Source organism: Suncus etruscus, chromosome 19 (genome assembly GCF_024139225.1).
Source record: "Suncus etruscus isolate mSunEtr1 chromosome 19, mSunEtr1.pri.cur, whole genome shotgun sequence".
NCBI classification, from domain to species: Eukaryota; Metazoa; Chordata; class Mammalia; order Eulipotyphla; family Soricidae; genus Suncus; species Suncus etruscus.
Window position 1 is genome coordinate 16,392,567 of NC_064866.1, and position 17,680 is coordinate 16,410,246.

General features: G+C 34.1%; 2 protein-coding genes across 2 annotated transcripts in view; one reads left to right on the forward strand and one right to left on the reverse strand.

The window, feature by feature from the left end:
• Window positions 1–17,680, forward strand: part of PTBP2 (polypyrimidine tract binding protein 2) — a 954,659-nt gene that overhangs the window by 740,129 nt on the left and 196,850 nt on the right. The gene's annotated exons all lie outside the window — the stretch shown is intronic.
• The window catches only part of DPYD (dihydropyrimidine dehydrogenase), a 934,958-nt gene that overhangs the window by 323,132 nt on the left and 594,146 nt on the right, over window positions 1–17,680 (reverse strand). The window contains exons 15-16 of the mRNA XM_049765668.1: window positions 7,111–7,179; window positions 1,496–1,579 (exon numbers count right to left, since the gene is read on the reverse strand). Of these exons, the coding sequence (XP_049621625.1) occupies window positions 1,496–1,579; window positions 7,111–7,179 (153 nt within the window). The remainder of the gene's footprint in view (window positions 1–1,495; window positions 1,580–7,110; window positions 7,180–17,680) is intronic.

Sequence of the window (17,680 nt, forward strand, 5' to 3'; positions counted from 1 at the left end):
AAGTTCATTTGTGATCACAATATAAAAGTTTACTGTAATAGTGAAATTGAAAGTGAGAGTTGGGTAATATTTTTATGGAATAAATAAAAGTGTAAAGGAAATACATATTAAGTGCATGTTTTAAAAAAAAAGTCAATAGGTGCCAAGTCCCTGTAACTTTTTATATTTAACTGAAAAAATAAAAAGATTCTGATTTTATGTTTCTGGAGATTTAAAGAGGTATGGTGAGGAAGGAGAACACCTCTGGGCCTAATCTACATGTCCTTTCAGGATCCTTTCTCATTTTAATCTTTACCTATCTTGATACAGTAGTCACACATTATGCATTTCATTAAAATCTCAATTTAATATTTTCCATTTTTACAGGTCAACTTTGGGGTTTGGTTCCCTTTCCAACATTTAGATCTCATGTATAAGCATTATGAGTTTACAGGGAATGCTTGAAAGCATTTGACTACACCCTCTTTCCTGCTGCTCTAAAAGAATGGCTTCTTCATAAGTCACAATTCTATGCTGAATGTTAATTAAATATTTACAAGGTATTTTAAAATCCTCCTGGCCCACTAAGCTAACATGAAAATAGCCTACATTCATTTAAATAAGTGGAATGTTTTTTGCCTTTCCAAATAAGGATCCTTGGAGTTTAGTTCCAATCAATTCAACGATTTGGGGGAGGGTAAATAGGTGGATTTACTATGTAACAGGCTCTGTGCCAAATATGGAGCTAAAAGTAAACTTTCTTTCTATTCCTAGGAATTTTGTCATAAATTTTAACATTTCATATTAGTCAATTCACACCTTTTTCCCTCTGGGATAGAAAACTAAATTAGATGCAAAGCAATCACCTTTTTAGCATTAAGCTCTTACATTGCTCCTTAACATACAACGCTGTATCTCATTACATAGAGGTGTAATATTTTCTACACATTAACATATCCTTTTCCATTTTATTCATTAGGATTTTGCAAGTATTTTAGCATGAAGGTTCCATTTATTGTACCCCCAAATAAAAATAGCATCAAAGTCTTTTTTTTGCAATTCCCAAAACACAGTTAGGGAATAATGATCATATGCTAAAAAATGTAAAATGCAATTTGTGCTTTGCCCCATTTACTACAAAATCACTACGAACAATGCATTTTGTACAGTATATGGCTCCAGGGAAACTGGATCAGCATCAGGAATGAATAAAGAACATTGCATTTGGAATCAGCTAATTTTGCTTCAGTGCTTTTAAAAACTATTTGTTATGATATGACTTCCTGTCAAGCACATAATGTGATATTTTTCCTCAATAAAACTGAAACAGTTGCCGTAATTTCAGCTTCTCTCATTTTCCACTTTTTAAGCACTAAATATTTAAACAATGCAGACCTGCAAGTCTCAAGCCAGTCATTGGATTCACACATCTCCTTGCCTAAGGTACAGTAACTACCCAAAAGGGAGATTACTCTAAGACAGAGACACACATAGTAGCAGCTGGCATGGTCCTTACCTGCCCGCAGGCCAGACCCATTCCTCTTTCTCCCATGCCATGTGGACACGATAAATTTAACTCCAGGGCATCTGCTCCAGAAGCCTTTAAGATATGGAAAGGAAATGAAAGAAAAGACAAAGTATTATTTGTGTACTGATGGGCTTCACCACTGACACTTTCATCTAAAATCACATTCATCAAATCTAACCATTCTGTTTTCTCCATCCCAGCTATCTTGTAAGGAGTATTTTGATGCTACAACTAAACCATGCCCAACCATAGCAACAGCACTAACAACAACAACAACAACAAAATATTTACTGAGAAGATACTCAAAGTTTTAAGTGTTCTTTTTTTTTTAATTTCTCTTTTTTTTTTTTCCTATCTTGGATAATTATGATACCACTATTACAGACAAGGAAACTAAAACCCAGGGCAGTTAAATAATACAGTTGGTTATTTAGTGACATGGCTGAGATTTTAATTTAGATATGTTTGACATCACATTTATCTATCCACAGCTTCTATTTTTATAGAAACAAATCTTACTAATTCTGTATAATTTATAATGGAAAAAAGAGAGTGAAGAAAAATGTAGCTCGCTAACTGGAATGAATACAAGTGAAACTTAAAATGTTTTTAACTGAAAATCAATTTAATTGTATTAAAAATTCATGATAAGAAACATGAGGTAATGATAGTTTTGTCCAACTTTTGTAATTAAAAGTAAACCTTCCTTATTTAATTCAGTAATTTGCTTGTTGAAAAATAGCTCCTACAAAAATTAAACAAAATAGATCATTGTAAATGTTCTTAAAATATCTGGAAAATATCTTGAGACATCTTTATTAAACAAAAATAAAAACAAAAACAAAATTGTCACACACAACAACTCTAAGAATAAGCAAAATACATTTTTATGTTGAATTATTATTTGGGAAAATAACTGGCTTCTGCTTGCTGGTTACTCATGTCTCAGTACATAGGGGTTACTCCTAGAATACTGTGGGAACCAGAAAGTGAAAGGAATGAAATCGGGGGGCTCATGCATATAAAACACGTACTCCAGTCTGTAGAGATATCTCTCCAGGCTAAAGAAAAGCATTTTAAAACAATAATTTACTGTATTAATTTAAATAGTGAGAATAAATTATCTTACACTTTGAGGGGGTCCTAAACAGTGTTTAGGAGGCCTGAAGGACATATCTTGTAGACATGGCCAACCAGGTCTGTGGTTCAGTTTAAGAGTTTGAAGTTGTTTCGGTCCTTGAGACCTGAGATAGGGATTACTTAGTGCAATTCTGACATATTCAGAAGACCAGTATATACCCAGAGGCCTCTAGGTCTACACCTGAGGTTCCAAAATGGGTCTAGGGTGCAGGAGTGCTGGAATAATTTAAGCCAGTATTGATAGCATTGAAAGAATGCTCCTGAATTCTTGTATAATCTCCTAGACCTAGGCCCTCTCATATATTATAGTACGGTCAATTGTCAATTGTGCATTAGTTTTCATAATGAACTTTTATGCCTATGTCAAGTTAATTATAGTTTTTGCAAAGACAGAACTAGTTCTAGTTTCCAAGTATTTCAGAACTTTTTATTCTTATGTTTCTTTTTTTTTCTTTTATAGGGGCACACCTGGTGATGCTCGTGGGTTACTGCTAGTTATGCACTCAGAAATCACTCTGGGCTTGGGGGACTATAACGGATGCCTTGGGATCAAACCATGGTTCGTCCTAAGTCAGCGCGTGCAAGGCAAAAGCCCTATCTCTTGCACCACTGCTCTGGCCCCTATAACTTCTTTTTAGTCAGCAGCAATTCCTTGCCTTTTCATGTCTGTGCAAGTATTTAACATTTTTGTTTCCCCTTTGTGAATTTTCAGTAAAACTTTAAAAAATACCCACAAATAAATCCTGTGAGCAGTTTCTTGATCAATTTTCTTGTTCATTGTCATTCATTAGTGAGTCTGTTATTTTTTTCTGAACATTTTTTAAAGTTAATTTGATTACCAATCTGTTTTATAACATGATTACCTTATGTTTTTTTCCTTCACTAATTTAGTTATAAAATACTTCATGTAATTTGAGCATTACCATGAATTATGCTATTTTTTTTTTTTTTTTTTTTTGCTGCTGATTTGACAGTGAACACTGATAATGTATAACCCGGTCAATTTTGAATTCTTTTTTTTTTTTTGGGCCACACCCTGTGACGCTCAGGGGTTACTCCTGGCTATGTGCTCAGAAGTCGCTCCTGGCTTGGGGGACCATATGGGACGCCGGGGGATCGAACCACGGTCCTGTCCAAGGCTAGCGCAGGTAAGGCAGGCACCTTACCTCTTGCGCCACCGCCCGGCCCCTCATTAAATTCTAATCCTAGGTCTAGGTCTATTAAGGAGCTGGACATATGTGGGCAAGGTAGTTAACCTCTTAATTTTATTGGCTCAAATGCCAAATGCAGATAATTTGACTTATTTTAAAACCAAGTTATGTGGGCATTAACAGCTTAATTAAAAACTTATAATTACAATTATAAGCACTATTATACTTTTCTTATCATTTCTCAGTGACTTCAAAATTTCACATATTATTCTTAATTTAGGCAAAAGCAATTAATACCAAGCTGTTTTAATAATGCCTTGATTAGATAATATTTGGGTAACATTTGTATGTATATATTTATAGTACACATATTTAAAAATGTAAATGCAAGCCAATACTTAACTCTCATAGTAGATAACAATAATAATTTTTCACTTAAATAAAAAAATACTCTTCACTAGGCTCTCTGTAGTAGGGTAGATCATTATTTCCATTTTTCACATGATAAATCAAGGTGCAGAGAGTAAAAGTGATTACCATTATACTTGAGTATAACTAACCCGAGTTTAAGCTTACCCCCTAATTTTACCCTAAAAACTGGGAAAACTTAGTGACTCGAGTATAAGCCAAGGTGAAAAATGCAGCAGCCACTGGTAAATTTCAAAAATAAAAATAAATACCCAAAATAATTACAATAATTGAGGAATCAGTAGGTTATAGTTTTTCAATATTTATTGCTAAAGAAAAACTGTAAACTAGCAATAATAACTTTAAAACTTGAAATAAAGTGCAGAAAACCATGGCTTAACAGGGAAATAAGCTATATAACAAAGGTTAAAATCCTTCCAAACTGGATTCCTCCTCCTCATCTGTATGTCCAACCAGATCTTCAGCTGTATCTGATGTGAGGGTATCAACATAGATATTGTCATCATCACTGAATTCGCAGACATCATTATCACTGCTGTTGGTCTCATACAAAGCACAGAATATTGTGGGTTAAATATTTCAATGGTATCCAGTTCAGTTCAGCCGCCTACCTCTTCAGCTCAGCCATGATTTGTGGACTGAGCTGAAGCACTGGTTGGCCCCTCCAGAAGACAGATGGCAGAAGACAACTGGAGATTATGTGCAAATTTTGTGCTGGAAAACTTGGCTTATACTCGAGTATATAAATACCTCATATATCAAAACTTACAAATGAGACTAGGGTCTTCTATCCCAGAATATTGAGTCTAGAGAACTCATTCCTACTTACTAGAAATTTCCTTCTGAGAAATAATTTATTCTATATCTGGAATTATAATGTAGTAGAAAAACACAGCATGAAGTCATAAAGTTCTAATCTTGTACAATTTAAATATTATAAAAGCACTTAATTTTGTCTTTTCAGTAATAATTAAAACTTCTTTGAGTGTTGTATAAATATCAGTCCACCAAAACACCTGAAAAAGTCTGTGAAAAAAAGCCTTTAAATAAAAAGCATAAGAGAATCATATACAAACCTAGATGACCAGTACTGATAAATTGTTCACTATAAGTGATGCAATAACTGTGGCCGTAATCATTTGTATTCTCTTTGTTTTTTGTTTTAATGTGGACTTCTGCATTTTAAAAACACTTGTTTTAATTGGTTTACAAGAATGTTCTCTACAACAATAAACCCTAACCCCACCCTGTCATAGTGTTAAGTAGAACCAGTTGTGATGGCATCCAATGTGCAGGCTATGAGAAGGCCTGAGGACAGTTCCTTTAGGTGATATCACTGAGGTGCTCTAATGTTTTATGATTAGAGAGAAGACTTTTTGGTTTGTTTTAAGTGACACCATTTACAAGAGTGGTTTTCACTGCCTGTCTCCAGGCTTGTGTTGGTCTGAAAAGTTCTTGCTCTATAATTGACAATGGTCTTCAACTGCTGGTCCACTGACCTTTACTAGTCCACAGATGTAAAAAGGTTAAAACCACTGATTTACAGATTGACCTTCTTGATATGTAGATTGTTCTCCCGTGCAGAGATTCTATTGTCTATTTTGATTGAAAGAAAGGCATATCCTATTCCTCCTTTATTCTTTATATTTTCCATGCCCTATTATTTTTTCTATCGAAATTTAATATAGTAATATTGAATAAAACTACAAGTGAAAAAATAGATACAGAACATGAATAATCTGAAAAAATACTTGTCAGTAATATTTTGTCATCAGCTTTTCAATAAGTATATTCAAATAGTTCAGAATTATGGCTAGTTCTGAAAAAATATTCTATTTAAAAATATTTTTGTGCTGCAGAAATGCAAGGAAGCAAGCACTATTGATGGCCTTTTATCAAAGTCAGCTTACAATTGGCAAAGCCCATGCTATGCATGAGATCTGTGGAAGATTTCACGGTCAATTAGGTAAATACATGTATAAAATGGACCCAGAACCAAAGATCATGAAACCAATTACTGAACATCTTTAATTCCATCCCTTTAAGTTTCATAAGCAATTTTTCCCTCAGTTTTAAAATATTTAGATAAAATCTATCATCAACACTTTGGAATATATAAAAAGCTTTATACTATTTTATAATGGAGAGTCATTCATTTATAAGTACTGTTACATATAGTCTTCTATGTTTATATCTGAGAAGCTTCCAAGAATTATCAGCTAAGGATACCTAGAATATTTTTCATGACAGCATAATGGACGTATGTGTAGATTTTTAAATATGTATTTTCCTATTTGAAAAACAAATTTGAGGAGCATGGTTAGTTGTTTGCATTTATGCAAGATTCAATTTATATTAAAGAAAACCTGCTGACTAGTGTTTCATTCAGCAACATTCTGTCTTACCATTTTATGCATGTCTATACACAAAGTAGAATAGTATTAAATGAACCTTTTATATTTTAAATATTCAAGAGTTTTATATTCAAAATTTCTTCTCTCACTGTCAAACTAGTTTGCCCAAAGGCAAGGTAAGATCGAGTTAGACTCTCAAAGGTAGAATTAAATTTTATCATGACATCCATCATAATATACAGTTTGCTTAATATGCAAATAAAGAATATATGGAGTTAGAAAATAAAAGGTTTTTCAGTAGTGTGTGAAATCCAAGGGACCACTTTTATATACTAGATTCCTTTTAAATTTACATTTCCATCATTTTAATGAAAACACAGGGTAAACAAATTATAATAGAAATGTTTTAAGTTACCACTTTCTATTTAATTTTATTTATACGGTGCTCTTTTTTATGGCAGCTCTTTATTTAAAACTAATAAATAAAAAGAAGAGAAATAAAATAAATATAAACTAAATAAATCATTACCTCAGCCATTTTGGAGAGTTCCATCCAGTCATTTTTGTTGTAACTGCACATGATGCTAGCAATCACAATCTGCAAAAACAAAAAGGAAAAAATCTTAGTTCATGTAGTAATGCATCAGTATTAAAGGCATATCAATAGTAATATATAAATTTGTTTATAATAGTGAAATATATTATGAAAATTAGTTTTAAATTTATCAAGAAACAACTTATTTTTGAAAGCAGCAGCGTCTTTCTCAGAGTTAAATGAGTAAACTTAGGGATTTAAATTTATATTAGAAACATCCTAATTTATTGTTTGAACTCTTGCATAAGTTACTTAACTTTCTGATGCTCAACATTCTTAATTTTTTGACTGGAGATAATACAAATTTTTCCAATCCTTGGAAAATATAGTGGAAATTATGTTAATAAGAGTGTGTGAATGAGTTGTCTAAACTAACAATGACAGAGAAATGCTTATTAATATAACTGCTGCTTTAACTAAGAGGCTTGGAGGTATAGCAAAAAGATGTTAAGGTAGGGAAAGGAATACAATAGTGTCATCACTCATATATTATTATATTATGGATTATAAGACCTTGCATATTTATTGTACGCTATAACTTTAAATTTTGCTACATAGTGTTATCTAGTTTATCAATCAATGTATTGACTATCTACTTACATTTACTCTCCAGTGATGACCATAGTTCTGAGTACTACCCTTGTCAGGATAACCATATGAAAATTATGCATCTACAATTATATTCTCTTAGGCAAGGCATTTAGTTTCTTCATTGGATAAAAATGGATTAATAACATTGCTTACTTTGAAAAGTAATGTTAGAAATTGTTAAAGGCATATAGTCTAACAAAGTGCTGGGCACTGTTTTAGTGGCTTTTATTTCAATGACAGTCACCACTAATTTTATTTTTTCCATTATATACAAAGACACTAGGGAATTAGGACATAAAATCACATGGTGTCTTTATGACACCAGAGTCAAAATTAGTCCTAGAAAGTATAACTGAGAACTTGTGCTTTTGACAGCTACATTTTACTAACAGAACTTTAAGTACATGTAATAATACTGCATGATTAAAATTTATGGTTACAAATTGAGCTCACGTCACATACACCTTTTTACATATGATTTTTCAAATATGTGTTTTAAATATCAGATGTTTAGAGTACTAAAGAGGTTCCAAAAAAAAAAAACAAAAAAATAACATACCCTATGTTTCTTTTTTTATTTCCTTTTTTTAAGTGAAGCAGCAAGGTAGTTTTTATTGAATGAAACTTGCTTATGTGAGAGAAAAGAGGGAGATGTGTTTCAGAGAACACAGTCTTCTCCAGAGTGTGAATAAGCAAAGAAACAGAGAGAAAAACAAGAGAGATGCATTTTCAAGGAAGAACACGGTTTGAAATGAAAGCCAGCTTGTTGATTTTCTCACCTCTTGATAGACTAAATTCTTCATGGAGCTAGGGATGGATGGCATCATTTGTTATTTTCTCTATAATGTCTACAGCAAAGTGTATATGATTAACCTATGTATATAAGTAATGAGGTTATCCAAATTTAAGAAGCAGAGATTGCTTTACCAACTCAGCCTTTAAATTATATTAACCAGAGATTAATTTGAGTTAGAAAACAGTAAAATGGGTGCTGATGGAAATTGTTGTCAATATAATACATTGGAGTAAAGACCAATCAGGAATGTTGTGGGTGGAAAAATGATATGATATTAAAGTCTACAGAGTTGGCAAGCTAGAATGAACAAGTTTAAATGAAATCAAGGTGTACCCATTATAATAAACCATATGGAGATTTGTAAAATGTGTTAAAAATAGAAATCCCGGGGCCTCAAAGAGGGTTTAGTGACTTAAAGAACCTGTGTGGATAGCAAGATCTTTTTGATCTTAATGATCTTTTTACCCTCACATAGATAAGAGTGTTAGGTACAATAGGAACAAACAGAGTGGACATTAGCGGCTAAATAAAGATTTTGGTCATATGCACAATGAAATACCATTCATTATATAGAATAATAATTTTTGCTATTCAACATAATAGAGATCAATTTGATGAGATAATTCTTAGTAAAATAAGACAATTACAAACACTTTTACTTTACTAACTTATAGAAGATAGAAAAACAAAAATAAAGTACAATGAAGTCAACAGCCAAAATGTTTCAGGCACAAACAAAATAGTGGTTACAGGAAAATAAAAGGGGGGGTTGTAAATATAGTACAAAGGCTTAATTACAAGATGAAAGTGAACAAATGAAACTTTTGTTTTATTTTGTTTTGTTTTTGTAAGGCCAAACCCAGGAGTGTTCAGGGATTACTCCTGGCTCTGCACTCAGAAATTACACCTGACAGGCTTGGAGATCATATGGGATGCCAGGGATTGAATTTGGGTTGGCCACATGCAAGGCAAATGCCCTATCAGCTGTGCTATCACTCCAGCCCCACAAATTAGACTTTTAAGAATAAATAGATCATAGTACATGAAAGTTTTTTCATAATATTATATACCTGAGATTATAATAGAACAGTATTATTTTTTAAAAATATTTTTTGTTTGTTTTTGGGTCACACCCTGCAGCACTCAGGGGTTACTCCTGGCTCTACGCTCAGAAATCGCTCCCGGCAGGCAAGGGGGACCATATGGAATGCTGGGATCTGAACCACCGTCCTTCTACATGCAAGGCCTTACCTCCATGCCGTCTCAAAAATAATTTTGGTCAAAGTGTATTAAAAATCTTTCACAGTAATATTTTAGGTATTTTTTAAAGAGAGTAATTAAAAAATCTGAGTGTTCGACTTTAAGTAAACAAGAAATAACAGACTATGAATTAAAAAGACAAACAAACAAACAAACAAAAACAACAACAACAACAAACAGCAATGTCTCTTGGAATAACTCCCTGGAAGAAAGCTCAAGGCCATGAATTGTATCCACTGTGCTACTCACATAAACCAAGGACAATCACAGCGTCTCCACTTGTCTAGGTCTCTGGTGCTACCAAATAATGTGTGATCTCCAGGATACAGCAGTTCATTGTGTGACCCCCCAATGAGCACCCCAACCACTAACGAGCAAGTATAAATTAGCGAGCACCATGAACAATATGTCACACGCAATGACAAGGAAACAAGTGTGCAAATCTTATAAGCATCCACACAAACACAACTAAGTTTGGGACCTCAAGCAATCATTACAACCAGAATATATGTGAATACCATAAGAAGATATGTGAGGGGCCAGAGAGATAGCACAACAGTAGGGCACTTGCCTTGCTTGCAACCAATCCAGGATGGATGATGGTTTGAATCTCTGCACCCCATATGGTCCCCCGTGTCTGCCAGGAGCGATTTCTGAGCACAGGCCAAAAGTAACACATGAGTGTTTTTGTCCCCCCCCAAAAAAAAAAAACCAATACATGTGAGCACTAATGAGCACAAAAACCTTAGGTGTGTGTAGCCCTTGTTCTTACAAAAGTAACAAGGGTAATGGGGAGAAGGGTAGAGGGAAGAAAGGGAAGGAATCGAGATTCAGATGGATTAGTCTAGTAACTACAATTAAGGAAAGAAAAAAAATAGATGGACTGAGGAGGAATATTTTAAACGCCTAATCATTCTGAATCCTGAATTAAATCTCTGTATAGTGGAAATGGAGCTTTTCTGAACTGAGAAAAATGTAAGAATGCTCCATGGGATTTTCTCTAGGGACTCAGAGAAAGTGAAAAATCATATTGCAGGTTTGCGCTTTTGCAAGCCATAAAGGATCTTCGACATAATTATATACTTTCTTTCAGTCATTCCCATATGATCGCTTACCTCTGGGAGATTTTACACCACACTCGAGAGGGAAAGAATTTCCTTCCAAAGTGAAACTGGAACTTAGGAATGGAAGAATCTCAAATGTGTACCCTCAGAAGAAAAGAACTGTAGACTGAGATTGTTTTCTCATAGATGTTTCATAGCAAACAATGTTTAAGGAGCTACATAAGTATAATGTCTTTAGATTATATTGTGTGCTGCTAAGAAATAGTATGTACTACAACTGGGGATTTGAGGGACAAGAAATTGTATTGTACATGGGTTCAGTTTTGTTTTTCTTAATGCTCTTTGGCTGAAAGTTCAAGGCTGGGATATCATCGATGGGACTACCGAGAATTCTGTTTATGGGTGATTGGGCTTCCACTGTAACTTTACCCTGTCCTCTTCTTTACATCTTTGTTGTCATAATTAAAATAAAAAAGAAATGTAAAAAAAAAATTGCTATCTAGTCATTGAGCTTCCTAAGAATTTTTCTCATTTTCAGGTTAATGGTTGGTTGGTCTTGGTCTGGATTTTTCTCTTTGCTTTCCTTGTCCTTAAATAAACAAGGCCCCAAACCCACATCATCAGTGTAATTTCCTATAGTTTGCTCCAGCATGTTTTCTTCCAATAGCAATTCCTCTACTAGTCCAGAATTAACAAATTTCTGCATTAAATCATTTAAATTTCTCAGTTTACTCTTTAGCAAAACAGTAGTTAGAAAGGGGGACTAGGAGGAACACAATTTTGGGACAACCAGATTAATGACCAATGGAACATAAATGCCACCTGGTAATCTTTGCATGAAATAAGCAGAAAATATAACTTCATGAAACTTCAAAGAAAGTTGAAGGAGTTCAGGGCAGAAAAGCAAATTTATATTTGTCTTATTTGCTTCAGTAAGAATCAAGAAAACCAGACAAACAAACAAAATATTTAACCAAATAAAACAAATATAAGCAAACACATTTTAGGGTGCATACCCAGCTGTGCTCAGGGTTTACTCCAGGCTCTGCAAATAGGGCTCACTCCTAGTGGGGGTTCAAGAGACTATATGGGGTGCCAAGGATGGAACCTCACTTGGCTGTATGCAGGGAAAGCACTGTACTATCACCTTAGACCTGGGCAACACATTTTTTAAAGTAATTGTTAATTGAAGGATTTCTGAATTAGGCAGAAATATCCCATCTCCCCAAAAAGATTTGTTGCTGAATTTCAGGGCAGAGATCAAATATGTAGACTATAAAAAAGAATCCTATTTCTGAAATGAAAGAGATAAACTAAGATCTAAAATTAAGATTCTGGGGAGTTTTGAGACTTAAATTTTATGAATAATAATAAAAATAGACAAAAGCAGAACACCAAGAACAGTCTCCAAGCATGTTTAAATAATATAATATTAGCAAAAATATTAGTATTAATAAAATAAAAAATAAAATAAAAATAACCCATTTCACAATAACGAAAATATGAAGGGACTACATAAGCATTGATATCGACTGATCATGTCCTGTCCCTTCTCCTAACACCAAGAAAGATGAGGAAAAGGATCTTTCTCATTGCAGGATTCAATGGAGCTGACGAGCTAGAGCAGAAATACAATGGCTAGGGAGTAAGATTTACCAGCACTGACAGCACACTATGATGCATGCTCTCAACAAGAATAACATGGTTCCTCTTTTCTAAATGGCACTTTTAATTTTGATAAAGCTGTTTTTGCTTCAAATATATATTGATTATGCCAGTGCTCGTTAAAATCATCATTTTCTCCATAAGGTCCCAGGAATCATGAAGAGCTCAAATTGAGCTTGATGAAGAAAAATATCATCCAGAGAATTGCCCTGAATATCCAGAGCACTAGAGCATTGGTGCCATCAAATGTCTAGGGATGTAGTGACAGAAAAGGATTTGTGGGACTTTCCTAGTTGTCGGGTAGGTGCAAAAGGAGAGTTTAAGAAGGATAAACAGAGGCAGGTGTTATTTGTGTGGTGCCAAGAAGATACAAAGCACATCCTTGTTCTCCTTTCCCCATTTTCTGAAAATATTATTTTTAATCTTTATTTAAGCACCATCATTACAGGCATGTTTTTATTTAGATTTCAGTCATAAACAGAATAGTCCCTTCACCAATGCAACATTCCCACCACCAATACATTTCTTATTAAAAATTTGATAATATATCTCAGGCAGACCTGAACATATTTATAAACTTCCATCCAAGTTCATCACTAGAACTAAAAAGGTAAAAAAAAGATTGTCCTATTAGTTCCAAAACTGGAATGGCAGAGCAGCTGGTGACCCCTAACTTATTCTTCACTTTGTCAGCCTCCCAGTTTTTCTCAAAGCTAACATTCTAAGAAAAAGTAGAGCAGAGATAGTAGAAAGAAAGCAAGATGAATGATGGGAAGGACAAAAACCACAGTCACATTAATTTAGGTGTACCACCAAAATGCCTGTACAAGAGAACTACTATATCAAGCTCGCGTCCAGTTTCTGTCTTGTCCTGATTATTACTAATTGCAAAACTAAATTGACTATTTTTTAAATAAGTTCTTAAAAGTTTTCTAGTAGTTGAGTAAATTTAAAGGACAATAACTTGATAGATTTAAAATGTCAAATGCGAGCTGGAGCACTTGCACAGTGGGTAGGACCGTTGACTTGCACACAACCAACCTGGGTTTGATCCCTGGCATCCCATATGGTTCCCAGAGCCTGTCAAAAAAATGTCTGAGCACAGAGCCAGGAGTAACCCTGGAGTGCTGCTAGGAGTGGCCCCCGCCCCACCAAAGGTAAATCTTCTAAGTAATCTAGACTTAAAAACAAAACAAAACTTAGGACTTGCTTTTAAAATACATGATAGCACTGTTTTGGAAGCATAAAATTGCCCCCAAATAATTTATTATTTATTAAAAGTAATTAGGTTTATTCAATCACTAAGGCTAAAAGATACAAATACTAAAAGAACACTGGATATAACTGAATCTTTCTTTGATGATTAGAAAGCCCTTCAAGTGTTTTGTTGTTCTTGGTTTTTAATCAAGCAAAAGAGGACAGGCAATATTTTTCCTATGTCAAAATTAGTATTGATGGATATTTTGTATTGTAAAAAACATTCATATTACTGGGAATAAATACCTGTAAAATATATTTTAAATGAGTAGCTTTCCCCTATATTTTTCTTCTGCTTCATCTTTTATAGCTCATATTTTAAAACATTAGTGCGTGAATTTATTTGTCAAAGCAAAATTCTACATAGTAGTACATTTTATGATAGTTTTTAGGAGATTCAAATAATTAGTTAATTAGCTAATAGGATAACTGAATATTTTCTGTGTAGAAATTAAGTAGCATTCGTATAAAAGTTAAGTCTATAAAGAATTGAGATTATGTTTACTCATCAATCTTCTCTAGTGTTTATTTTTTTAGATTTGGGTGTGTGTGGGGGGTAAACTCAGCTTTATTCAGCGCTTACTCCTGGCTCTATGCTCAGGGTTCATTCTTGGATGTAGTTTAAGGGACCTTATGTGGTGGCAAGGAATAAAATAAGGTTAGCTTTATATAAAACAAATGTCTTGAATTTTGTTCTATCTCTCCTGTCACAGTCAGATGCATTTCTTTACAAATATAAATCATAATTTTAATCATATTCTTTATTATTTTCGTTTGTTCTTTTGATGCACACAGTCATGCTCAGGATTACAATTGGTTCTATGCTCAGAAATCACTCCTGGCAAGCTTAGGTACCATATGGGAAGTCAGGAATAGAAAGTAGATCTGTTGCATGCAAGGCCAAAGCTCTGCCTACTGGGTTATCACTTCGGCAAATATCATTATCTTTACTTTAACTTTTAAAATATCATTAAATTATATATCATTTTATATCATATAGCATAACATTTATATGACATGTAATATATATAACATGTATTGCACATAAATATATAAAATATATTCTATATAAATATAATACATTTATATATTCATTTTATATATTAAATTTTTGATGTTTAATGATTACTTTTTATTATATTTTATTTTTTAAATAATATCTTATTTAAGAACCATGATTACAAACATGTTGTAGTTGGGTTTCAGTTATAGAAAAGGAACCTCCCCTTCACCAGTGCAAACCTTCCCACCACCAAAGCCCCTCATCTTCCTCTTTCCCCAAGCACTGTGGTTACAAAATTGTTCAAATAATTGAATTTTGGCAATAAAATATACACCACCCTTAACCAGTGTGGTTTTCCTGCCATAATATCTCCAGGTTCATCACTCCAATCCCAACCCCATACTACCTAAGGCTATATATTCTCTCTCTCCTTTTTGATACTGTGGTTTGCACTATTGTTAATGGAAGGGGTACCATGAGTATCACTTTATTCTCTTTCAGTACCCAGTTTTTGTCTAAAACAACATTGAGATATCATCTCTCACAGAGACTGACACACAGCACAAAGTAGTCTTGATGCAGATAGTGGGAGAAGGAGACTCTCTATCACTGCTTTGGAAGTGGAGATTGTGTTTTGTTGCAGCGCTATTCACAATCGCAAGAGTCTGGAAACAACCAAAGCGCCTGAGAACAAATAAGTAGATAAAGAAACTGTTGTCTTGTAAACTTACTTTCAGGGACATCCTACTGAGGTCTATAATAAACCCTCAAATTTTACAGGACTCATTTCCCAAAAGAAGTTATTTTATTTTGTTTTTTTTTTTTTGGGGGGGGTATATACCCAGTGGTTCTCAGGGGGTTACTCCTGGCCCTGTTCTCAGACATCACTCCTGGAAGGCTAGGGGGACCATATGAGATGCAGGGAATAGTACCCCAGTCAGTCCAGGGTCTGCAGCATGCAAAGCAAACATCCTACTGCTGTGCTTAAAAGTTCTTCCTGCTTTTGTCTCAAATTCTTTTAGTCCATTAACAAGACTCTATCAAATCTTTTCTGAATATTTCATGATCATATTCATCTTGAAGCTTTTCAGCATAGTTTCCTATACCCAAAATGAATCTTTCACCCCAATTTCCTGTTTTTTTCTTGAAGGCATAGTGACTTCTCTTATTTTAGATAATGTATAGGCTCTAAACCATGAAAAAAAGGAAGGAAAAAAGAAAAAAAATATTTGCTCTTGACTACTCATTTGAAACTGGAATGAGAAGACTTCAGAGTAAAAGAAAGAGTCCCCTTATTTTGAAATAATATAAGCTGTATAATACTCAGGAAGACGCAGAGTAGTAGATTTGTTAGTTATGTCTATGACCAACAAGAATGGCCAAAATATAGGACATTAGTGGAAACAAATTAAGGAGGATTATTAGAGTGCTGGATTGAGTTACTTACTAGGTGGAATAGTGACACAAACAGAACAAATGAGTGAATAACTGGTAATATGAAAGGTTGAAATTTACCATTCAACATACTAAATGCCTAATATACAATCTATTAGTGAAGATATCACTAAGTACAAATATCTAGAATTCACTGAAGAGTTTAGTGATAAAGATACAAATTTTAGAAATTCAACTTTAGGGGCCAGCGAGGTGGTGCTAGAGGTAAGGTGTCTGCCTTGCAAGCGCTAGCCAAGAAAAGACCGCGTTTCGACCCCTGGCATCCCATGGTCCCCCCAAGCCAGGGGCAATTTCTGAGCGCTTAGCCAGGAGTAACTCCTGAGCATCAAATGGGTGTGGCTCGAAAAACCAAAAATTAAAAAAAAAAAGAAATTCAACTTTAAAGTCATCTGGCTAACTTCAAGAAAAAAACTCAAATAGAGAAAGAGAAGGACTGTGACTGTTGCTACCTTCATGAAAATGTGGAGTCACGACTGCCATAGAATAATCTAAATATTCTAAAATGAAGAAGAAATCAACTGTGAATGAGTGCTGCTTACAGTGTGTGTAAGTGAACACAGGAAATAACACAACAGTACTAGATGTGGCAATACAAAAATCATTGGTCATTTTAACAATGAGAAGTTCAAGTGAAGCAAGGAGAAGAGGAGCCAGTTTAGAATATAATGAATGAGTAGAAAGTGAAAAACTACAGAGAGATTTGAGCACAGGGATTGCAAAAAGTGACATAAAAGTTAAGGCGCTTGCCTTGCGCATGACCAGCCTTTGTTTGATCCATACCACATAGGATTCCCTGAGCAGCACTGGGAGTAACCCCTGAGCACAGAACCAGTAGGCCAGAGGACCACCAAGTAGGACTGAATACAGACCCCAAAACATTTATTATAAAATCCTTCTAAAGAATCCACTCCTAGCAGTGCTGGTGACCAGACCCAATTTCAGCATAGCTCAAGTATTTATAATTGATATAATGGAGATTTAATGCTTGTTAAATCATTCCTATGAGTGCTCCAGAATCACCAGGGAGACCCCAGTATTTCTGGGAATTAAACTCTGGTCCCTACATGCATACATAAAATATACAATGCCAAGTAATATTATTTATGATTAAAATTTAGTATGCTACTCCTCTGAAAAAATATCAAAAGTTAAAACATGAGAACTCATATTTAAAAAACAGAGTTCATCTTATATGTCTTCCAATTTTATCCTTCCAAAGAAGATTTATATTCAATAATAATGTTGTCTGGTCAAATTTTCTTATAATTACATTTTCTAATGGAGTAAATGATTTTATAAAGTATTTTTCAAATTGAGTCACAGTAACATTTGCACATTATAAATTAAAGAACTGGAGACTGGAGAAACAGCACAAGGTAGAAGCCTTATAGATGGTTGACTGGGGTGAATTCA